We start from the raw sequence: 25,877 nt of genomic DNA on the forward strand, positions 1-25,877 counted from the left end.
GCATTAAAAAGAGAGTAAAAGAAGGAAAACAGGAATGCTAACAAAATAGTAGAAGATGCAAGAATCTGATGTGACTCTAAATTCAAAAGGCATTCAGATGATTCAAGCATTTGAGGCTTGAAACAGGAATGACAGGCTGTTTCAGCCTGGGGGGCCATTTTGCAAAGGCTGCACAAATTACGTTATGGAACCACCACAGATGCAAAAAAAATCTAAATATATACTTTAACCACCCCCCCCCCCACTGGGAATTCCAATTTCCTCTTACATGCATGCTATAAATACCCTGGTGTGTGCTGGGTGAATTGTGGAACACAAGTGACAGCTGACAGTCTCATGCTGGGATCAAATGAGCTATTGTTAACTGAAGCGTCGTCACATGTTGGCTCACACACATGCCAACATGTGATGGTGCTTCCCAGCTTAAAGCCAGCTCATGCTTTGGGTACCCAGGAAGTCCTCCCACAGAATGATGTATCTCGGCTATTAGAGCCAGGGACAACAGAAGTCTGCAAGGAATTTGGCCAATATCTGTGGGGATTTTTCTCCTTCAACCAGCAGAATTTCTCTCTGTGTTGGAGAGGAGCAATTTTTCTTTCCTACTGTGTGTCCTGTTTTCATATGTTAATACCAGAGATCACTGTAATCCATAACATATTCAAATCAAAAGAGAAGTAAACATCACAGCCTACTGTTTAATGAAGGGGATTGGGCGTCTGGACACTTGGGTTCTATTCCCACCTCTGCTACTGATTTCCTGTATTACCTTAGGCAAATCACCGAGCCTCTTTGTAAATTCAGGCACTGAGAGATGGAGTGACTTGCTTGAGGTAACAAAACAAGTCAGGAGAAAGATGTCAGAGTTAGGACTGCATGTTGTCTGCATTAGCCACTAGATCTGGCCCCCCACCCGCTTGAGAAAGTCAGGTTTACAAAACTTAGAAGAATGCATTTCCAGTGGGCTGTAGTTAGGGAAAGTTTGTGGCATTTATGATCAGCTTCTAGTACTAAACATCACATCTATGAACTCCCTAATGCTGGATCTCAAGAAATAGCCTCCCAAGTATTTTCCTAACAGAATAATCAGCATCCGTGGGAAGAAATTAAATAGTAACTAATAATAATATTTTGCAGTAGTAACTTTCTCACAGCATTTTACAGGCATTAATTAGCTAAACCTGACAAGCCACATGTCCAGTGTGGACACACATAAAACTATGTATTCCTCTGGCAAAGCTGGACCAACAAAAATCAAGGTAAAGCTCTTCAAAAGTGCAGGCCTGCACATGATGATCTGCTACAACCCCGATTCACAAGCAGGGGATCATGGGAACACAACTGGGGCCCAGGCAAATCTGCAGCTGGACCTATAGAAAGGGGGGAATAGAGGAGGGTGGGTGCGAGCGCCAATTTATTTAATTATTTATTTGCTTCTTTTCCTCCAAGTCATTTCTCGCCCTTGCTGACCTGGGGAGCAAAAAGCTTTTGGGAAAGTGCCTTGGGTCAGTATCACTGACTAAACTGGCCAACCCACATTGTACCAATGGACTGTGTTTGACCCACTGGGAACTCGCAAAACACTCCTCTGCCCTTCTCACCCTCTGTTCCTCTTGCACCCTCTTGCTCCCTGCTGATTGGGGCACAGCAGCTGAGGGTTAAGTAGAAGCTGCTCCCACATCTTACCTGGCTGATAGAAGTCTGGAGATAGTTCCCTGGCCATAGTCCTGGCTACGCTCGATTCATTGTTAGCTGCCTGAGCTGCTTGCTCAGCTCCATCTGCCTTGGCTTTGGCATGGGAGGTCCTGTGAAGAGAACACCATCATGACATTAAGTACCTTCCGAAGCTATGATCAGCATTGCCCAAGCACATGGCATTGGCTACACAGAGAACACTGAAGAATTAAAAATCTGGCGCCTCATTTCCCAATAATCCCTTTGACAAGTGGGCTGAAGGAGCAGTGAAAAGTGTAGCCTATCCACCTGCCAAGTAGTAATTTTCCTCGCATGTTTACTGCCACCCCTACTGCCATAGACCTGGGCACCATGACGTAGTTAACAACAGACATGATTATTGCCATCGACAGGTGGCAAACTAGCACTACACTAAGCTAACCCCGCCAGCCAGCAAACAGAAGCCACCCAATGGAAATTAAAATCCACAGCCTATGGACAGCCAAGCAAAAAGGGACAGACTGGCAAATAAGTTAGGTGCACAACTGCTTGAGCATAGTGTGTGTTCACATGCATAAGAATGGGATAACTGTGCTTGCAAATGTGCCTAATTAGCCAGTAATTATGCTAACAAATGGCACAGCTCTATTGCATGGCTTCCACACATTCAACCTTGGGGACTTGCAGCAGGAGTGCCCCAGCCAATCACGCCTGCTGGAGTGGGACATGGAGGGAAAGGCTCCCTCCAAGATGTGGCATCCTTGCATTTTGTAGGGCAGGATTCCATTTCCATAGCCAGGGAACACCCAGGAACACTCCTTTCCCCCACCTTTTGTCTGTTTGTGTTTAAAATTGTAAGTTCTTGGGGCAGGGACCATGCCCTCATATGTGTCTTGCACAGTTTGGGCATTTATACAATGTACATGACAACAACATTATGGCCTAAGTGCAGCGTCAAAAGTCTCGAGTGTGCTACACAGCCAGCTTCATCTTTCCTGCATAGGAGCGGCCTATGGAACTCCAGATCCCAGTATACAACAGTGGGCAAAGTTTGGCAAGTTCTGTCCTCAGTGCCTCTTAAGTGACCATAAAAGAAACAAGAGTCCAGTTTTCCAGGCAGATTCCCCTATCCATACCAAACTCCAGAGCTGCCCTTGTAATATGAAAACCACCGGTGGCCTCCTCTTGCATACCTTGGCTTCTTGAGTCCTGTAGAGAAACGTCTCCTGCTTGCTTCATAAGGGTAACTAAGTTATCTGTCTGTGTGTGATATTGCTAAGATACATAGCATTTTGGTTCCTATGATTTTTACATGAGAAGTTAAGCTAGCTTTGGAACAAAGATCCCTGTATAGTATGACACTGACTTCAACAGTGAAATTGAACCTTCAAAACAGAAGAGACCAATTCTGTGCACACACAAGCCACCCTGTTCCATCCAAGGCTAAGAATACTTGTTTTCCTAACACTGTCATCACGACCAGATTTTCAGCAGCTTCCAGAATCATGCCAATCCATATTTGTGGATATGTAAATGTGCATATGCAAAACCACACACATTTGTATGCATATGGACAGTTAGATGTATGATTATCGATCTGCACGTGTAAACTCGAATACTATTAATTCAGCCTTGCAATAATCTGTGAGCTAGTTAAGTGACATCCAGTGATCCTTTTCCCCCACACTGATACACAGATCCCTTTGGGGTGAAACATGGATGCTGTATGATGGCACACAATGGTACAGCAACATCTTAGAACTGGAACTGAGGAAAGATACTGTATTCCATAGAGACTGCAAAGGGAATTTTAGATAGAATGTAATGACCCGAGTTTCAATTTAGCCAGGACACCAGAATGAATTCTCTTGCACCAAATACCCACTTACATATGTGTGAGGGGGGAGGGTGTTGGCACATGCAAATATTGCAGATGCAATAAAAGAGGCTGCTGAAATTTTTCCCCCAAGTTTCTTTACGGTGAAAAGCGAGAGAAACTTCCATGATTCTTGGTCACAAAGATTATGGAAAAGAATTAAATGGCTAGCAATTTCCCAAATCTTCATGCTCAGCAATGCTGTAAAATACCTGTGAACTGGAAGGGCATTCTGACTCTTAACATGCAAACGACCATAATACACATCCCCCTGTACTTCAGAATTCCTATATCTGGAATGATCTCCCTTTATGTTGGAAACAGGAGTCAGCCTATTGCTAACATTTACTCATCATCTTCCTTCTTAGCTTGCAAGCTGAGCTGTCTCGGATAGTTTTCTACAATTTTTGTTTTTCTGTCCAATATTGTTAGAGCTCCTGAAACATCCAGAGACACTAGCTGATGAGACAGAAGTCTGCAATTTTAAACCTCGACTGCATGCAGGAGATCACGAGAAGCTGTAAACAGAGAAAGTGTCTCCTTTTTTGGTAGCATATAATCAGTGTGATTAATTCCACTACAATCTGGGGAGGGGCTGGTGGCATATTTATGTGCTTTTTGTGCCTGGGGAATCTCTGTGGATTCCCAGTGCTCAGCACAGAGCCTGAAAGCAGCCTTCACCTTGCCGAGAGGTGTTCCTTTTAACTCTCCAAAGCAATGCTCCAGGAAGGAGTGCAGCTTGACAGACACTGACAGTGCTGCTCTCGCACTTGGATCCTGGAGGGGGCAATCCAGAGAAAGAAGCCCAGGCTTTAGCTACTAAATTAGGGTGGGAATCTCAGAACCTGCCCTACAGTGTCTGAGGACGTTATCTGTCCCACTGATCAAGTGATTGAAGTTGCATGCTTGGGGCTAGAACTGGCCACCCTTGTGCACATTGGTGAGCGCTCACTCCCTTGTAGTCCCATTGAAGAGGAAGGGCCAGATCCTCTGTTCCTCCAGCACAGGGACAGAGGGGCTTTAAGCCACCATTGCAACTCCTGCATTTCTGAACTTCTCTTGGCCCTTGTTTTAAGTCAGAGCTGCCTCATGGCCACCTTAACTTATACTCATCATGCTGTGGCCATGTCCCCTTCCTCCCGCAACGCACCCTCTATGCTGGGGGCTGTGAGAGAGGCAGTGTAGAGCCATTCTGACATACTGTGATCCCCAGAGGCCGTCTGCAGGGTTTACTGCTGGTGGAGTGGCATGAAGAGGCTAGAGCAGAGCACAGACTCTGGCCCAGTGGGACCACTTGCAGGAGCACATGCTTGCCATAGCCAGGAAGGGATGCACAGATCCAGCCCTTGTTGTGGTATCTGGCTGCTAAACCAAAGCCCAGGGTTTGTGAAGAATGGGGTATTGGGATGTTCAGTAGCAGAATGTCCAAGGGAGAGACATATAATAGAATAAGAAACATTCCCAGACTGGGAGACATTAGGCAGGCACATTCCTATTTGCAGCCACCTTAACTTGCCATTCTGGGGGCTAAATTGGATGGAGGGTCACCTCCCTATCAGCATCAGCCTGTTTGCTTTTAGTATATTGCAGTTTTGGCTAACATGATAGTTGGGCTTCGCTCTAAGGTGATTAACTTGAATGGACTTTTAGAGAACTAAAACTAGGAACCAACTCTGGATGTATTAGGGCTTGTCTACACATGGACATTGAGGATAATTAATCCAAATTAACTAAAGATCTGAATTTGAAGTGGATTAGTTAAACTGCATTAAAACACTGTGTGAACACCCTCATTTAAAATTAAAGTAGCCTTAATTCAGTTTAGTTTAATTCACTTCCCAAGTGAATTATGCTAAATCGAATTAAGGCCACTTTAATTCTGAATAACTGCATCCACACAGGGATTCAATGCAGTTTAATAAATCCACTTCAAATTCACACTGTTAGTTAAATCAGATTAATTTTCCTGGATGTCCCTGTGTAGACATGACCTCAGTCTCTCCCTGAAGGGCAAAGAGAGGAAGTGATTTGCCATGTGAGGAGATGCTTTCTTATCCCCTTTCTAGAGTCTGCAAATTGACAAGGCCTGAGACACAGTTGCCATCAGTCATGTCACATACTGATTTATGGTGAGGTGTGGAAGGTCAGAGCTTTTGGAACTCCTGTCTCGCTCAGGCTTGGTCAGCACAGACACCCCAAGTGGGGCATTGCATGGCTCAGTTATTACAACAAGCTACTCAAGCAGAGGATGGTGAGGGACTTGGAGCGGGTACATATGGCTCTCTAGTGGACACCTGGTGCCACGCTGATACACAGAAAGTGGGCTTCCCTCCTCACTGGTGCGTGAGGAATGCACACGCTAACATGTTAACAACGGCCGGTACAGATACCCCAGCTCATTCCTTAATGTTCCAGGATGAAACACAGCTTCGGCATGGCCTGGAGGTTACACCAGACAAGACAACTCCTGATTACTCTAATCCCGTGGCAGTCCCGGTTTGGTACACAGAGGCTTCCCTTCCTCCTAAGAGGCTGTTATATCTTGTGCTTATCAGGCTGCTGCATGAGGCTCTAGTGATGGGACAAGCAGGCTGCTTCCTCTGAAGTAATACAGTTCCTACAGGCCCAGACCCAGGCCAGGCAAGAACAGTACAGTAAAGTAAGCGTGAACCACGTGACCTGGGGCAATGATTCTGTCAGTCCTCCCAAGCTAAGCACGGCTGAGTTCTGTGCTTGGATGAGGAAGGCTGCAGGGCCTGATGATGGCGATCCTGACCTAACCCGAGCATAAGTGGGTGCAACTCCTCCGAAGTCAATGGAGCAACTCCGGAGTTACACTGGCGTGAGATCAGAGCCTAGCTTCTTCCTCCCAGGGAACTGCACAGGAGTTCAGGGCTGGAAGAGAAGGAGCGCACACTACCCAACTGAAAGGGCACCAGTAGGGTGACCAGATGACAAGAACAAAATATGGGGACACATGGGGGGTCAGCCACAGGTTCACCCCCACACCAGGGCCGGCTCTAGGTTTTTTGCCGCCCCAAGCAAAAAAAAAAAAAAAAAGAATGCCACTGAAGCAAAAAACAAACAAACTAGAGTGCCACCGAAGCAAAATATCGGGACAAATGGCGTCCCGACCATACATCAGTCGAGACACGGGACAAACAACTAAATATCGGGACAGTCCTGATTTTATCGGGACATCTGGTCACCCTAGGTAGCAGGTCTGTAGCAGCCTGTAGTCGCCACACTGGGATGTGGGCGGGGCCAATCCTGACCTCAGTTATTGCAGATGATGGAGTGAGTCTGGATTCTCACCACCATAACTGATGGTGATGTGCCCCCCCAGGACATAGTTTGAATTTGGGGTCCTCCAGGTGCTGTGTAAATAAGAGATATTGTTATGATGGCAGCTGATTCCCCTCACTTTGTGAGGCTGGCCTTTGCCTCACTCCCACTGATATAGCATTTTCCTGCAATTCTTCTAACACCATGAACTTGGGGCCTACGGCTACAACAGCTGCTGCATGCTCTGGAGCTGCTGCTTAGAAACTGGCACCTTACTCGCATCATGTGTTGGGATCTACCAGGCGCTGGGAGCCTGAGCAGCTGAGTCAGCTCTCAAAGCTGTGCTCTCTTCCCCACAGGCATTTGTCAACCGGTTCAATGTCTGATTGCCCCACACAGACCCTGACTCCCTGGGCTTGTGTGCTACCATGATTTAGATAATTTATTATAGCACAGGTTCTGTGATTAGTGCCTGTGTCTTGCACACCTTGACGGGCTTTGGAGATAAATATGTTGCATTCAGCTTCCACAGACAGCGTGCTCATGGCCAGGTGTTACTGGGACTGTAGCGGCCAGGAAGGTATGAGTGGAGATTGCCACTGTTCATTACCATCTGAGGGGGACCGCTAAGGATTTATTAACATGCTGGACTGGGGTCTGGGGGGGGGGAGTAAGGCACAACTCTACAGCAGAGGAGCTTGTATTCAGCCAGCTGCACTAGGATAGGAACAGGCATGCAATCATAGTGTTTGTTGGCCAGTCAGATGCTGATTAGTGATTCTGAATAATAACAAATCCTAGCTCTCACAGAGCCCTTCTGAAATTATGAATTATTTGTATTACCATAATGCCTAGGAGCCCCAGACATGACCAGATCTCATTGCGCTAGAGGCTGTACAAACACAGAACAAAAAGATGTCCCAGAGAGCTTCCAGTCTCAGTATAAGACAAAAGGCAACAAGTGGAGAGACAGACAGAGAGACAGGGAAGCACTGGGAAATGACCAGACAATACTGCTCATTCAGCATGACGGGCAATGGACTCAGCACATCAGCCGCCTAACCATCACTGCTTTTTTTGTAGGCATCACAGCCAAGGAGAGTTTTAAGGAGGGATTTGAAAGAGGACAAAGAAGTAGCTTTTCAGCTATAGACCTTGAAGAGCTTAAGAGCCAGCAATTTCCCCCAAGGCTAGAGCTGGTAAAAAACAGGAACACTGTTTGCAAAAATTTTTAGAAATTTGAATTTTTTCAGCCAGCTGGTGAGTTTTTGCTACCAGCTTTACGCAAACATCTAGCACCACACCGAGGAGCAATTCAACAGGCAGACAAGCAGGGCAGAATCTTTGCGTGGGAAGGAAGGTGCTGCAGGGACTGGCGCCTTTGAAAATTCCACTCTAAACTTACTGGTGGCGGAAGTCAATACTCTTCTTCAAAACAGAACTACACAATACACAATCCAAATCTCATATGTAACAGTAAATGGAAAGGAAGGAAAAGGCCCCTTAAAAATCATGACAGAACTCTCTATCCCAACTAGGAAGGCAGTGATCTAGCAATGCGCTCCCAGAGACAGCCAGCAGCAACCTACACATTAGGGAGCACAGACTTCAGGTTGTTGCAGTGGAGAAGTTCTCTTCCTAATTTCAGCTCCCCAGTCAGCTCGGTTAAAAATAGGTTGCATGAATTCTTTGGAAGGGGAGCACTCGTCTAAAGCGGAGGTCAGGAGGAGATGTGCAGATGATGCACACTGCACGCTGCCCATTGCCTCTGGAGTGCATTGCCCTGTGTTTTAGTTCCCCTTTATGGTGCTTTGGGGAACTGGCGTCCTGCTATTGATCCAGAATCACCCTTTCCCGTATGGTGATGCTTTTTGCTGCTCTTGAGCCACCAGCATGGCTTACGATTTAGCTCGCACTCAATTGGAGAGAGTAGAAAATCTCTACTGCTGTAATAGTTTTTGTATAAGGGCGGGGATACAGCACCATTCCTCTCTTTTCTGGCTGACTCCCAGTAGTGCTGCTGCCCAATCCATTTCTCTGATTGCTACTAAAATCCTCTGAGGGTATCAGAGCCAAAGTTGGGCCCGCTCACTAACAGGTGAGCCCATAAGCCAAGCCAATAAACCTGTCTTCTTGGACTGTTCTTGTGTTTTGCGCATCCACATTTTGTTGGACTGTAGATAAGATTAGAATGAGCAGAGAATACTGCAAATGCCAGATACAGCCTGAGAGCCACTTATAATCTACAGGTACTGAGTTGACCTTGTAGCCAGAAATAGTGGAATAACTCAGATGCCTGCCCCAACTATTTCACGTTCGGTAGAGAGTGTTATTCTGTGCAGGGTCCAGAAAGTACAGCCCATTCATCACAGCTCTTACCACTCAGTGTTTTGCCTTATTAGACTGAATCAGAGACCCCCATAAGGAATGACTAACTGAGCCCCTTTTTTCTGATATTCAAATTACCACTGGTTCAAAAATGTTACATGAATTTTCACTAATTAACATGTTAAATGAAAGGCAACTTGGCTTCTCTGATAAACCCTGTTTGTTCTTTTGTTATAGTCTATTCCCGACCCACACCTACCCCATTTGTTTCATCAGCTTGTTGTGTCCTGTCTCGTGAACAGCCTGGGGCAGGCCTGTCTTCTTAGTTACTAGTTTGTACAGTGCCTAGCACAGTGGGACCCTGGTCCTGTCTGGGATTCCTAAGTCCTACCATAATACAAATAATAATACAATTGCCTGTATATTACATGCTTTAATCTGACAGGTCAGATAGCCCTACATATCATGCATGTAACATGTTTGTTGGCCTTAGATTTTCAGAAAAGTCGTAAATGCAAAATGAAGACAGAATTGCACATCTAACCGAATGCACAATTGCTGCACTTGCAAGTCCAGACTCAGTAACTGTGTATACAAATGGCTGATAATGTTCATTTTTGAGTGTGCAAGTACCTGATTTTTCATGTACAATCACTCTAACTTCCCCTGCAAAGTGCACATCTAACTCTTCTAAAAGTCCGGGTCTTGATCGCTGCTGTCCATTTAATCAATAAATGCCATACTTGGTACCCTACTCCTGCAACGTATGGAGGGGAGGGGGAAGATATTGTATATTTCAAATATGAAGTATATTGCATTTTGTCCTTCCTGGGAAATTTAAGATATAATAGTTTGGTTCAGTGATAACATTTACAACACTGAAAAAAACAGGGAATATTCCATGCACATTTTTGCCTAAGGGAAAATCAGAACTTTCATATTGGTACCAGAAAGATGCCAACTCTTGGGGAGGTGCGGGTGGAGGATCGATATGTGTAAAGTACAGATGCTTTTGACTGCTTCTCCATTTTCAGTTCTATGCTTGGAGCCTTCTCTTCTCATGTGTTAAGCCACCTTCCATCTCTTCAAAGCCTACATCTTTTGCCTTACATCACTGATCACCCATAACTCTACTGTAACATTCTGCTTTATCTCCTCCCTTTTAATCATCTCTTCTCCTCCTTCCCCTGCCCATACTTCTATTCAGATTTGTCCAGGGGTGAAAGTAAGTCGAATGACTTACAGGTACGCTGGTGCCAGCTCTGGCCCCCCGGAAGGGGCAGGGCCTAGGGCGGAAGGGGGGGGGTCAGAGACAGGGTGGACTGGGGCTGGAAGGTAAGTGCCCCCCTCCTTCTCCTCCTCCCCCACTGGGGTAGCAGCAGCAGCCCAGGGCTCCAGGGGCTATTTAAAGGGCCCGGGGCTCCCCTGCTTCTACTGCCCCGGTCCTTTAATTAGCCACCGGAGCCCTGGGGAAGCGGCGGGGCTCCAGTGGCTATTTAAAGGACCGGGGCAGCAGAGGCAGCTGGAGCCCCAGTCCTTTAAATAGCGCCTGGAGCCCCCGCTACCCCAGGGCTCTGGGGGCTATTCAAAGGGCCCGCGGCTCCCCTGCTTCTACCGCCCCGGCCCTCCAGAGCAGCAGGGCTCTGGAGGCAATTTAAAAGGCCTGGGGCCCCAGCCACTGCTGGGAGCCCCAGGCCCTTTAAATTGCCCCCTGGGAAAGCCGGGCTGCCAGTACGGTGCACCGGCTCTTGCTGGTACGCCATACCGGGGTGTACCGGCTTACTTTCACCTCTGGATCTATCCCATCCGTCTCCATCTCCCAACCCTTCACCCCTCTACAAACAGAAGTGACTGCTCTAGAGGCTAGATGGAGGCCTCACTACCCGCTCCTCCTTTGCATATCAACCTTGTGTGTTTCTTATCCATCCAATTTAGACTGTAAGCTCCTTAGGGCAGGGTTTTTACTGATAGTTGTTAATGCTCATGTACACCAAGGGTGCTGTGTATGTCATAAATACAATACAAACAAACAATCTAGCAACTACTTAATGCAGTAAATATACTTACTGTTCTACAGCATGTCACTGTATTTTAAAAAAAAGATAAAACATAATAACCTTGAAATTACTTTCATTTCCAATCTCCTTTCTCAAACAACCCATTTGTGAGATGCACTGGTATTTTCACTCTGTTGTACCGGCACTCAGCTACTGAAGTGATTGGCATTGTGTAAATACCTATGCTAGCTAGCTAGCAAAACAGTACCTTCTCTCCTTCCTTCTGGCATAAAGGGTAATGCCCAGACCATCTTGTCTTAGAAAAAAGTATCGTTTTTTTAGGGAATGCTTTAGGAGCAAGGAATTGTTGTCAAAGTTCACTGAAACTAACAAGCTCAGTGAGCATTAGTCTTTATGATTACCTGGCGAATTTTTAAAATACTAAAATATTATCCTCAGCCCTAAATAGCTCAAAGCCATTTGTATCCTTCAGTGAATGATACTTCCCCACAGAACAGTTAAAGCGATATTAATCTTACAGCAGACGAATCGGCAGCTATCTACCAAAGGAGCCACATTCTGAGCAAGGGAAACTGGTTAGCTAAACATTCTGAGGTTTTCTAATTCTCAGTATTGCTTTCTTGCTGCTTCATTAATATACCATGTTCTTTAATACTGCAGCTCTGGCCCCCATTGACCTAGATGAGAGGCCAACACGAGCAACTGGCTGGGAGTCAGCTGCCGTTCTCTTTCTTATGGAGATGCCGCTAATGCAGATTGCAGGTCCCAACATGCAGTGCCCAGAGACAGCTCAGGATGGAACGCTGCCTACTGGGACTTGCAGTCTCCATAGGCCGCACCTATCAGAGATAAAGCGGGCTGTATTAAACAACTACATGGGCCTTGTTTGCCCTGCAAGAGTGGAGGGCCTCAGAGATATCAGTGTAAGGAATGTAACAAATGCTTTAACTCTTACTGCTGTCATCTCCTGCTCCAGGAAGAACACAGAGCCCTGAACTAGAGTTTCAGCTGATGAAAAGCTTTTCCATTCACCCTCCAACCTGGCTGGAAAGTATGTCATGACAAAGTCAGTGCAGTTCTCTGCAGACAGAAGGGTAGATTCAGTCTCTCGCTATTAGAGGCTACACTTCCTTTCGCCCATTTTTTTGGCCTGCTCCCAGGCTTCTGTCTGGTGCTTTGCCTGTTAGCAGGAGGGTGAGCATGAGTATATAACTTCTTCCAGTCAGAGTGCACAGCCAAGCAGCTCTACGATAACAAATCAGTCTGTGCAGCCCAGTGCCTGCGATCAGCCCCACAGTAATACGCCAAGGCACACTGCCCTCATGCTGTGAACAATCACTGCCAATGCTAGTGATTTAGATTTATAAACTATATAAAAAACAGCTCATCTCATGCTCAGGACACCCCTTTTATAATTAACTTTCACAGTAAGGTCAAACTGGATGATGCATTCCATGGACAAATACATTAAAGACAATAACCCCTTTAGCAATCAAGCTCTTCCAATCTTCAGCCCACTCCCTCCCCGTTATGCATTTGGGCCTAACAGCATGCACCTTAGGTTGACAAATGTGGACTATTCCATACCAAGTGCACACATGCATGTGTGTGTGTGTGTGTGTGTGTGTGTGTGTGAAGGGGGGTGGGAGGAAATCAGTTCCAAAGTCAAGGATCCCACATGGAGAACACCCTGCCAGCAGCCTCCTCTTGTTCATTTCAAGTGCAGTGTGGCAAAGGGAGAAAGGTGGGGTCACAGGACTAAATATAGATTCCATGAATGATGAAGGGAGCAAATTTCTCAGTGGCACCAAGATTAAATATGTTGCATTTATTAGTAAAGGTATGTTTTTCTGACTGACAGCCCTGCAAACTACTTGGGCTAAAGAGCTGATCAGTAATGGGTATGTTTCCCTGAGGTAAATGTTGATTTTTCATTAAAAAAAAAAACAAAAACCCCACCACATATTGGTCAGTTTTTGGCAATGATAAACCAAAAATATTTTTGGCCTAAAACGGTAAAAAATGAAAATATTTTCAGTATGGGTTTTTTCTATTTTCCAACAAACAGAAAAAATTGGAAATTTTCAAGGAAAACAAAAAGTTTCGGCGAAAAATGTTCCATTAAAGCAAAAAGCCAATTATTCATTGCAAATAAGCTTTGACACAAAATTTTCCTACCAACCCTTTTGGCCTCAGGAGTCAAAATTCACAGATTTTAAGTCCAGCAGGGACCATTATGATCGGCTAGTCCGACCTCCTGCATAACACAGACTGTGGAATTTCGTGCCGTTCTGGGTTATCTCCCTCACAGTATCACCACCAGTCAGAAAGGTTGTGCAGTAAATATAGCCCCTCAGTGACACCTCTGCCCCGCATCGTCTTCTGTGGTTTTGCCCAAGAGTCACTGATTGAAACTCAGTACACAATTCTGTTGACAGTGCACGTGAAGGAATAGAATCCAGCTCCCTGTCCTGTGTGTAGAGGCTCGGCAGGGCTAACTGGAATAAAAAAAGAAAAATCTCCTGTTTGTCAGAAGCGCAGTGGCTGTGGCCGTATACACATACATAGCAGTTCTGTCCATCAAGCAGCTGACATTTTTACAGTCACTTTTCAGGGTGAAGCCACACTTTGATTTCCCTGTATTTTTCCTCTTGAGATGAGGGATCTGGAAAACTGACAGGGCTGTGTGCAAATGCCTTTGGAAGATGAAATCCTTCTCAGTTTAAAAATGTGCTAGGCCAAAAATATATCAACACCTGTGGCTTTGATTCTACAGAAGCAGCGGCTAGTCTGTGTTTTAGATAAAGACTCAGTTCTGGGGAAGATCTGAAAAAGGCAATTTGTATCAAGTGTCTTACATGCATTTCTCTGGTGTTCATGATTATAGAATCTTCTCACATGTCAAACATTAATGAACGAAGCCTCACACAACCCCTGTATTATCAGCCCCATTTTACACATGGGAAACCTGAGGCACACAGGAACTATGCAGCAGACCTAGCAGTAGACCCAGTTCTCCTGACCTCCAGTCCTGTACCCTAACCCCAAGACCATCTGTCCTTCGGCTCACAGTCTAGGCGCATTGGAAAGCATGGTTAGGTTAACCCAAATTCCACCCTTTTATTCCCAGAATAACTGTCAGTGAAAATAACCAAAGGGAATCTCACTTCTCTGCTAGGTTACCAAAGGAAAAGGAAAACAGGTGAGAGCAGCAAGGACTTTTTGATATTCCATTTCCTTAGAATTAAAAGACAAGTAAAGTAATTCCAGGACAACCTCTATGAGAACCCAGTTGGAGGAGAAGCCGCACTGACATGGTAAACCTGCAGTAGAATACAAGGGATTCAGTGAAAATGGTTCTACAGGCCCTGGGCTACAATAGAACAGAGAAGGGCAGGGATGGGAAGATACGACACTGGGTCTTCCTTTCTGAACACACCCACCCACGTCAAATGTCTGAAATCAGAGGAGCCTGGAAACCTCAGCTTCCCTCCCAGTCCACCCAGAACATCAAAGCTCTTCTATGAATATTTACTACTGCCACCAAGAGCAATGAACCCCACACACTGGGAGTCAGGACTGTGCTCATTAGGCACCAGGAAGGCAAAGTCTGGGAGCCCAGGGATGAGCACTCAGAAACTGTTGACACAAATGGAAAGTATTTTAGCTGCACCGGTGGCAAAATATCACCCAGCCAAACTGCAAGGAACAAAATCCCCTTCAGCTACACTCAGGTGCATAATGTTCGCCCCCTGCCCATGTTAGAGAACCTGCCTAAGGTCAGCTTAAGCTAGTGATGTAAAATAGCAGCAAACACAGCAGTAACCACCCTCACCCCAGGCAACCCTACTTTCTGCACAAACAGTACTAGTGCACCAGGTGAAGCTTATATGAGCCTGCAGAGTCCACAAACGAGGTGAAAGTGATTTCCTTAAAGGGGCTGCTCTCCATTCACCAGGCTCCCTGCAGCATCATTTACCATACACCCAGAAGGGAGTTAGCATCATGCAGCCATCCTTCCTTCCAACCCTGAATCAGAGGCATTCTACAGGCGAGACCATAGCTACCTCAACTTTCTGAGAGCAACTGGCACCTTCCAGAAACACTGCAGTCCCTTATGGCCAGACTGTTAAAGGCACTGAAGTGCCTAAAGATACAGACAGGCATCTGGTGGGATTTACAACAGTGCCTAGGTGCCCAACTCCCATTGATTTCAATAGGAATTAGGTACCTAGGTGCTTTAGAAAATCCCACTGGGCACCTATTTACATCTATTGGTGCCTAAATACTTTTAAACTCTTCACTCCTACCAATACAAGCGAGATTCAAAAAGGAGAATAGAAACCCATGATGGTCTCAGTCCCTCCTTACAAAACCTGATTCAAAAGAAAGAAGCAGACGCTACTGTAACCTGACTAAAACATTCTGCCCTTCTTCAGAGCCGCACTGAATAACCCTTCGGTAATGACTAGGAAAGTGCACTCAGTCGAGAAAAAAGGAGGACTTGTGGCACCTTAGAGACTAACCAATTTATCTGAGCATAAGCTTTCGTGAGCTACAGCTCACTTCATCGGACGCATGCCATGAAGTGAGCTGTAGCTCACGAAAGCTCATGCTCAAATAAATTGCTTAGTCTCTAAGGTGCCATAAGTACTCCTTTTCTTTTTGTGTATATAGACTAACACAGCTGCTACTCTGAAACCTGTCAGTTGAGAGAGGAGACAAACACTGCCGACTTCTAATCTCATCTTTGATGCTGAATCCCTCTGACACCTGTGGGCTCAGTCTCCCCAGGGATCCTGACACCTCCTTCACAGTGAGGGGATGAGGAGAGAGCAGTTAAAGTTTACAGAGTGCTTTGACACACGGGGAGCGTTTTATAAGGGCTTGGTATTGGTGTTTGGGAGTGGTACTGCCAAATACCAAAGTATTTCTTGTCATTTTTTCTTTAAGAAATACAACCTTCTTCTGATTTAATTTTCAGCATGTTTGTAGTGACAACTGCCCTGCGCCATCTCTGCAAACACAAGAATTGTTTCCCTGCGGTTCTTGGCTAGGTGGAGGGCCACGCTCTTTGGTTTTAAAAAAAAAGCCCAAACCAGCCCCTATAATTCAGGCTCATGAAGCTCAAGTGACCAGCTGAGTAGCTCCAGGACACAAACTGTGTCATAAGGGCCACTAGATTGCTGATCTGCCACTTTGGGGGAGTAGAACTGGAGTAGGGTGTTCAACAGATCCTAATCGAAATATTCTTCCTTCTCTAGTAATCCCGAATGACGCAGCCAAATCTTAACTCATGATGGCCTTGCAAAGTCTTTTTCCCAGTCGATTTGAGGCAAACTGTGGCCCAAACTCTAGGAGAAATGTCACTTCAGGGAGGGGAGATAGAAAAGTAGACGTGAGAGGAAGCACCAGAGAAAAGCAGCCCAGCAGCACGTACTGCCTAGCATTGCAGCCTGCGCTGTCCCGATGCCAGCAAGGTTGACCTCAGCCGAGAGTCTGACATTCACATCCATTCAGCAACACAACAGCGGGGAAAAACAGAGGCAGGAGCTTTCTGCAGCCATCACATACAAGAGGTAAGGACTACACCCACTCCAGCCAACGCGGCTAATGTCCCAGCAGCACCAGAAAATTTCAGACCACACCATCCTTGTGTGTGTCTGTATTATCGCCCACACTCCCCCCAGAGCTAAGAAGTACAGTCCAGTGTTTCTCAGGCAGTGACAGGACAGGCTTCCCCTGCACTCCTCCCCACCGATGCTCTTCATCCCTGGCCTGGAGGAACGACCTGTAAGGCAGGGTGAGAAAGGAGCTGAGTCTCCGTGGCCTATTCAGTGCTTGGCCTCTCTGCTGAACTTTCTAAAGAAAGGGACCAATTACTATAGATAGTTGTCGAGGAAATGGTGGAAAATGTTTCTTCAATGCACATCAAAGGTTATCAGATCACATTAATCTATGTCAAAACATCCAAGGTGGCCTGGCTACTCCACCCATGACCACCGCAGCCATTCTTGTTTCCCAGCTCTAGTGACAAAACCAGTGAACTGATTCCTCTAGGCGTTCCCGTGCTTGGCACCAGGCTCCATCCATGCTAGCAGGCTAATGGACTTTCCTCGTGTTTTGCAGACAGACCCATTTTATGTGCATACATGAGTCAGCCTGGAAAGGAAGTTATGATACGTGAGAATCTGAGGCAAGGAAAGCAAACAGGAGCGTGGAAATGCTCTCTTCCTCCAAAATAGACAGTGTGAACTACAATAACCCACTACGGTTCAGGCAGTAGATTCTGTAAAATCTCTGAGGACTCTCTTGTCAGGTGATTCCGCAGCCAAAGGTTCCCTCAGGGTATATGTTATAGAAGGCTGGTGATGGGTCAATAAGCTCAATGCTGTGGCTGTTGAATAGGGTTGCCAACCCTCCGGGATTGTCCTGGAGTCTGCAGGCATTAAAGCTTAATCTTTAATTAAAGATTATGTCATGTGATGAAACCTCCAGGAATATGTCCAACCAAAATTGGCAGCCTGACTGTTGAAGCCCAAATTTTCAGCAAGCCTTCCTTTTGTGCTTGTGCTCCCTCCTTTATATGCATAGAGCTTGAGTTTGCACTGGCAAACAGCACAGATAGGATCACGTGTGCTCAGCAGCCCAGCTCATGCAGACAAATAGCGTCATGCACAGTGCAGGGCTCCACAGATGCAAAAGGAAGAGCATTACTCGTTTTGCTTCATGTGAGAGAAACAAACATTTCTGGGGCTAGTGCAGCTGTAGCATGCCTATAAAAAGCCACAAACCAATGTATTAAGGCCCCAGACTTCAGCTGGTGCTAAAATAACGGCAGGTGGTTTAGGGATCTATGACTTTATGATGAATTAATAGGCTTTATTTAGTGTCACACCCTTTTCAAATACATGGAATTTTAATGGTGTCGGAGCTGTCTCATGGTACATTGATACTTCAAGCTGGAGGTGTAATCTCCAATGTGAGGAGACCTACCTAAAAATAAAGTGTAGCCGTGGACCAGTTAGCTGCCCTGGGTGCATACCTAGAGCCTCAGACAGGATCGTCCTTTGGGCAGCTAGCCTCTGCCACCCCTTGTGCTGCTGCAGCCTTGCTGCTATTTTAGCTCGAGCACAATTAGCACAGGTATGTTTCCTCAAGCTGGAAATTACACCTCTAGCTCGACGCGTAGACACACACCCACTTGGGAAAGAGAACAAGCAGCTTCCCTTAACCGCTGCATTCATGATCCCAGAGTCCTGGGGAGTAGCACACAGGCTACAGGCCTGTGGGTCACGGGTATGTTCATATCTCCCTGCCCATATGTACAGTAACTCCCCATGTGTTTGTGTCTACTGAGCAGGTGAGATGTTCATTCATATGATTCCAGATCAAAGGACGCGTGGACAGCCTGGCTGATTAGTGGAGGCTGAACATGCTGCTGCGCAAGGGATTTGAGTTTGGCTCCACGGTTCAGTCACTTACTCCCCCGCACAGCATGAGCTTGGGGTGCCTTTTGCAGACCTGGAGTGACTCCCCCTCTTACTAATTCATAGACTTCAAAGCCAGAAGCAACCATTATGATTGAGTCTGACCTCCCTATGTAACACAGGCCAGGGAATTCCACCAAGTGATTCCTGCATCAAGCCCAATGACTTCGGCTGAGCCAGCTGATATCTTTTAGAAAATGTAAAGCTTCAAGTGATGGATACTCAGGGAAGCTTTAATGGGCTCTAGCGGGGATTGTGCATAACCCAACTTGGCAAGGAGAAGGGTTCTTCAATGGAGCAAAGTAAAGGACCGGGAATGATCTCTCCCTCCTGCCTTCTCAATGTTTCTTTGCTCATACTGTGGAAATGGACTGGAATGAGAACGTGCGCTGTGACATGACCTGTGTCTCCTCTCATGGGAGCAGCGGGGACCGGTGAGCACTGACTGTGGAACTGTAACTGGCAACAGAACTTTATTTTGGTTGACTCTTTTTTTTTTCTTACGGGGTCTGATCACGTTACTATGTAAATGCTGTTCCCAACTATTCTAGCTCCCTTGCAACCCTATCTGGGAGCGGTACTTTAGCAACTCAGCATGGGATTCTGTAGCACTCCGCATGGGATTCTCTCCTTAGTAAGCAGGCTCACTTTAGTTCCTCCATATTGTCTGCTTGTTACATGGATAGACCGCAATTCTATTCAATACACATCCATCATGTGGTACCCAAGCTGGGAGCGAGCATTAATCAGAACAAAAATCAGAACAATGCAGAAGGGCCTGGAGCCTTGTCTAAACTTGGGGAAACCTCCCTAGTACTGATGGGCCTGAACCACACACTATGTGAATACTTAGCTGTCATCAATAATAATCAAAAAGTATGTTTCTACCCCTCATCATTGTGGAGAAGAGCTTACACCATGACCTGACTGCATGCTAAACACCCACAAACCAGAAGGGAAAGAAAATAAACCCCAAATGTACTGTTATTAAAAATCTCATTATTTTAAAGCCAAATCTCACAATATTGAAGCCCAGCTAGTAAGTTTTGAATGCTTGGGGGCTGGCAATACTGAACCTCCCAGATCCACTTGGTCCCCAACTTTGGGGAAGTTTACATACAGGTACAGACTTTGCAGTTATCAGCTGCCTATATCATAGACTGAATTGGAAGTCCATACTCCAGGACTAGGCATCAGTTTGGCTCCAAACGTCACAGGTGGGGGTCCAGCTCTTTCAAAGATATTCTGAACGTTATGTATGGAGTTGCTTTGTGAAAGGCTGTGAGCCATTCCTTTTGCTGTTTGATTTCTCTAGTGGCTGGTGTAATCCTTTCAAATACCCCAGGACAGAATAGATGATGGCTCTTGGATGCGGCTTAAGCAAGTCTTGACAGTTCAAGTACTTTATTACTGGAACCCATGCAGCTAAGGTCCACCTGAGTGGGCTCAAGTTTTATTGACTAAGAGTCACAGGCTTTGGCTCTCAGCTGTTGCATTCTCCTGTAGCTCTGATAAACCATTGCTGTGCATTCCCTTATTTAGTCAGGGACTCTCTGCTGACTCCAGTGTTTTCAGTGCGTCATTTACACCATACATCACGGTCCCCTAAGGAGATGCTCATTCCTGCCTAGGTAATGTAAGTCTGAAAGGCTGAGCACAGGGAGATATAAGTAACATTGCTTAAGAATGTGAATGGGCAGAATAGTTCAGAAAAACGATAGGAGAGTTTCAGTTCACGTCTCAGCAGACAAGTGCCTCTGTTTGTCGAAGGGAGAGCTCAGAAGTGCCCCACAGAACACAAAAAGAAAAGGAGTACTCCTTTTCTTTTTGCAAATACAGACTAACACGGCTGTTACTCTGAAACCTGCCACAGAACACAGACAGCAAGGCTATTTAGAATTCAAAACCTTGGAGTAAACCATTTATCTGGCAAGAAGAGAGTCTCACACACAATTTTAATTGAGGCCAGCCTTTGGGAAAGAAAGTCCCAGAGTGTTTTCCTGTACCCGCAACTTCATCCCATTTCTGTTATGCTATTTATACACTGCCTGGCCTCTCCTTAAATTATTTCAGTGTATTCTTGAGAGTTTTTCCATTATGTATTAAAAGGACAATGTGGAAGCACTTTGAATCTATGTTATAAAGCCGTGGAAAAATGTATGTTCAAATAGCAGATACCCTACTGATTTTAGATGTTGTATAGCCCAACCATAAACCTGTGCTAATTTTGATTTGTGTTTGTGTTTGTCTCCAGTAAAAAATCCTGGTGCTTAGATACCTCCATGTGAGGCGCTATGGATAAATCAGTAAAGTGTGGAAGTGATTTCTTCCTGCTGTCACATACGTGGCTTTCCTGGTGATAATAAATACTATCTGTCACATGACAGATATATTCCAGAGGATATTTGTTAACACAATATACAACTTTCAAGGTGTTCAAAAGACAGGGCCAAAGCTACAGTGTACACATTACAGAACACATGGAAGTGTCCCTTTAAAAAACACTGCTTTCATTCCAGTTGGCTAAGAAGTGCTAGGATTTCATTTGGCACAGATACCAAATTGCAGAGACTTGACGGGGTCACGAAGAGCTGAGCGTGACCCAGAGTGAGAAGGGTTTGCTGAATTTTCATTGTAGATCTGGCCCTTTTAAAAGTCTTCTTAGGCAAAGAAGGAAATTCACTCTCGTTAGCAACTGTAAGGACTGCTTTGTAGCTAATGACTTGAGGGGGTCTCAGGCCTCCAGAAAACCAACCAAGCTGAATCACTCAAGTCTTACCTAGATCCAGGCTCGGGCCCTCAAAAAGCAGCCAGGCTCTGTGCCTCATCTTGGATTTTTATTTTTAAGGAGATGAAAGCTGTCCCTCAGTTGCCTGTTTTCGAAGGGATCACTTACCCTCTGCTTGACAAGTTAGCACATAGCCTGCATTCTAGCACAGATGCCATCAGGTAACCGCACAGACACCAGCCTTCCTAATTGCACAGCTCTCAGTAGCTCTGAGTTGTTTCTGCTGACCAGAAACAACAGGAGCTTCTCAGGGAAGCAGAATGCCAGCCTGACACACAAGCCATGTCAGCAGCTGCTCGATGTCTCGTGTATTTGGGGGCCTCCACCGCACAGACTCAACAAATCTCGGGCTGGCCTAAGGGGAGATTTCCAATCGCAACCTAGCAGCCTGGAGAGCACCTTTGACTAGGGTCACCCCAAACTGAAATACTGGCCTTAGATGCATGTGTAACATAGTTATTTCTGGTTTCAGAGTAACAGCCGTGTTAGTCTGTATTCGCAAAAAGAAAAGGAGTCCTTGTGGCACCTTAGAGACTAACCAATTTATTCTCTCGCCTTAATACTATGCCCCATACAGAGGATCTCACTCTGCCAGTTCACAGGGGAACATACCCACAGAACAAAGAACGGAAAATCAAAGGCCACTCTTTAGAATGAGCAACATTCCCTGGCATTGTGATTCCCACTTGAATGAAACATCCCAGTACAGCTTCTTGTCATGTAGGACCGTGCCTTCTTGGTTGTTATACAACCTGGTCATTTGCCTCTACAAGGTATTTTCTTTTCACTCCCCCTAACATGATGCTTGTCCTATAGCAAACCATTGTACACTGGTAACTGACAAATAACTTCCCATGTGGTATCTCAAGACCTCATTTGTCGTCTTTCCTTAGCCACATTACCTGCACTGCATCATACATTTTCACTTAACGAGCCCCCCAGACTAGAGTAACTGATGAATGACGAGGGTCGGTTTGTGCACAGCAATTAGTGAATTCATACTGTGCCTCACTGCACCAAACATCTGGGTTGCAAGCCAGCTTGACGGGCAATCTAGTTTGCACTTGACACTTTGGCAACATCACAAACACATTAACTGGGCTTAACTGAGAGCCTCTGCTCATTAGACTGGCTGTTGTAGGTCTTGAACGAGATACACTGGCAGAGCTGTGTGGCAGATCCCAGACTGGAACAGCCAGGGTTGCAGGCAGGCGGGAGGGCAGTGTCCTGACAAAGCTGCAAGAGAGAACTCTGCAAACAGCCTGCCCACACTTGGCCAGTACATTCAGGGTTACATGAACATAACCTCTACAATTTTTCACTAAAATCATGAAAAGGAAAATCAAAATTTCTGAATGTGAGGTGACATAACAGGGAATGTTTCTGGATTTCTAATACAGAAAGGTTTCAGAGTAACAGCCGTGTTAGTCTGTATTCGCAAAAAGAAAAGGAGTACTTGTGGCACCTTAGAGACTAACCAATTTATTTGAGCATGAGCTTTCGTGAGCTACAGCTCACTTCATCGGATGCATCCGATGAAGTGAGCTGTAGCTCACGAAAGCTTATGCTCAGATAAATTGATTAGTCTCTAAGGTGCCACAAGTACTCCTTTTCTTAATACAGAAAGAACTATAATGGGACCTGTCAGGGCCAAAACAATATAGTTCTGGAAGGAAAACACACTCAACTGTGCCATATTCTGGCTGGAGATGCTCAGAGACACGAGAAAATCCACAGCCAGCAGGGGGCTGCTCCCAGTTTCTGCTCCCTTTGAAACACTGCACAGATGCTGCTCCATTTCACAGCAAGAGATGTGGAAGAGGTGTGACCCAGGGGTAAAGTGGTCTATTACATGTATGTCCCCTGATCTGTCAATGCTTGTTCCATGTAGATTGTCATGTTCCAAACAAAGGCTTGGGTTTTGGTCAGAATGTGGAAGTACATTTGTACACAGACCGTGCGGCATAGGTGGGGGTTTCTCTTTCTTCACACCTCTGCAGCTTGCCTGAGCCGCCAAAGCTGCAAAGAGCTGGGGGTTTGGGCAGGTTTTAGCATTTTGGGTTTATTTCTCACTGGTTTTAGCATGCCTCAAGGAACCTTTTACGGGGCCAAAAAAAAAGTGAGCACTGGTCTTCTTGTGATATTTCCCTTTCTGAATGGTGGAAATGCCGAGAGGAGGCCAGAACTCAATCTTAAACTTAAATGGCTCCCTGAGGTATAAAAAGCCAGTGAAAAATCATGATCATGTACAAGTACGCAGATGCTCAGATTTCCTGCAGCATCTGACTGCTTGGCCTGAGTAACCAAACCCTAACAATACCCTCGCATTCCCATATAAAGATGAGCACTATCCTCTAAATGGAGGAGTCATGTAGCCTTACCATGCAGCTAAAGACATTTCCATAGGGACCAAAAAGCCAAGACACTTTTCATCAATTGGAACCAGGGTTTTATGCTGTTAAATTCTGCCCTGGGGTAAGCAAGGCAGTTCCATTGACTTCAATGCACTTTCATATTGTGATTCAAGAGGCTCATTCTGTATTTTGATCCCCCAGCTTCACTACCCTAGAATTTGTGCATTAAAGAAACTATTTTACCACCCTGAAGCCACCTTCCCATTTCTGCTAAATTCCAATGTCACTTCCTTCGTAGTCCACAAATTTCAACCCTTAATTTGCAGAGCCATATGTTCCCCCTTCATAACATCAGCACATTTACCCAGGCTCCCCCAGTTTGCCTCACTGGCAAATGCCCTGCTATACACCCAGATGAGGTGGCTGCTGGTGGTTTCTTCCCTATACAGGCAAGGGGCCAACTCCCGTTTCATCACACGCAGCTTTGTTGTCAGTGCAGCTATCCTGTTAGAGTCATGAGAATGTTCTTTTCCCAGGACATGCCAAGGTCTCCTACTTCAGCAGGTGGTCACAGTAGGCATTAGGATGGAGGATTTTGGTCAGGGTGTTATAGGTCACTACTGGCTGTATAAGGAGGTTTCCCCAGGGACCGAGAGTCTCTGGGTAGCTCTGATTGGAGATGAGGGATTGGAAATTCTCTTAATACTGAAAACAATTCCTGTCTCTAGAATGGTTTAGGGATGCACTCCAGGAGGGGATTGTCTAGGTCACCCAAACACTGCGTAAGGTCCCTTCAGTGGTGTGGAGTCACTAGTGGGACACAGAAAGGGAAAGGGAGTTGGGACAGGGCTGTAGCAAGAAGCCAGCACTAGCCCTGGCCCTGACAGGTCTCCAAATGAGGGAGGATAGTCCAGTTGATAGGGAGCTAGCCTAGAACTTGGCAGACCTGCATTCAAGTCCCTGCTCCCACAGACTTCCTGGGTGACTTTGGGCAAGTCACTTAGTCTCTCTGGGCCCCAATTCCCCATCTGTAAAATGGGGATCATAGCACTGCCTTGCCTCACAGGAATGCTGTGAAGATAAACACATTAGGAATTATGAGGTGCTCAGCTGCTGTGGTGATGGGGGCCACATATGCTATGTTTACACTGCAATTAAAAACCCATAGCGGGCCTGTGCCAGGTGACTGGAGCTTGAACTAAGAGGCTGTGTAACTGCAGTGTAGACATTCGGACTCAGGCTCTTGAACCCTGCGAGGTGCGAGGGTCCCAGAGCTCAGGCTGTAACCTGAGCCCACGTTTCTGAACGTCTACATCAGTTAAACAGCCCCTTAGCCCAAGCCCCGCGAACTTGAGTCAGCTAGCATGGGCCAGCCATGGGTGCCAAACTGCAGTGTAGACATATCCATAAATACCTTAGCTAGAGAGATAGCTCCAGCTGTGAGAGTGCCCAGAAGCCCCGTGGCAAAACTGATGAGAGGGAAAACACGCTATGGTTAGAAGAAGGTGAATGATTATCTAGCACTTTATAAATATTAGTCACCTAGTTCTCACGCCCTCAGAAAGATATGAGACTCATTTTACAGGTGGGGAGACTGAGGCAGGGAGCAAGTGGCTTGCCCAATGTCACAGAGAAAGTCAGTGGCAGGGCTAGAGCTCAAGAGTTTCTCCAGTCAACACTCTGAGCATTAGATTTACTCTAGTCCTTAGAGCTGAGATTAAAGGAGGGGGAAGGGACACATTAACAAAAAAGACACTGTGAGTAGGGATGCTAACCCCTTACGAAGCAAAGGCAGCAATTATGGCCCCAAAGGTAAAAATTCACTGAAACTGTGACTTGATTGTGAAATGAACAGAAGACGAAGCTCTGCTCACCCCTTTCCTAAGTCACTACCCACTCCTCGTCTGCACCCCCACATCCTGGCTGGATCACCTGCAGGGCCAGTCCTCCCCTTGCAGCCGCTCGAACACAAATTTGCAAGCAGAACTCCTTGCAGGCAGGCGTTGGAAGCCAGAGCAGCGCTCTCAGTATCGGGTCAGGCTCCCTGAGCTAACTGTCACAAGGGCA

At 46.0% G+C, this 25,877-nt stretch overlaps 1 protein-coding gene across 1 annotated transcript in view; it reads right to left on the reverse strand.

The window, feature by feature from the left end:
• Positions 1-25,877, reverse strand: part of JPH2 (junctophilin 2) — a 59,315-nt gene that overhangs the window by 15,598 nt on the left and 17,840 nt on the right. Inside the window, exon 3 of the mRNA XM_077832215.1 lies at positions 1,684-1,802. Coding sequence (XP_077688341.1) covers positions 1,684-1,802 — 119 coding nt within the window. The remainder of the gene's footprint in view (positions 1-1,683; positions 1,803-25,877) is intronic.

Source organism: Eretmochelys imbricata, chromosome 13, assembly GCF_965152235.1.
Source record: "Eretmochelys imbricata isolate rEreImb1 chromosome 13, rEreImb1.hap1, whole genome shotgun sequence".
NCBI classification, from domain to species: Eukaryota; Metazoa; Chordata; order Testudines; family Cheloniidae; genus Eretmochelys; species Eretmochelys imbricata.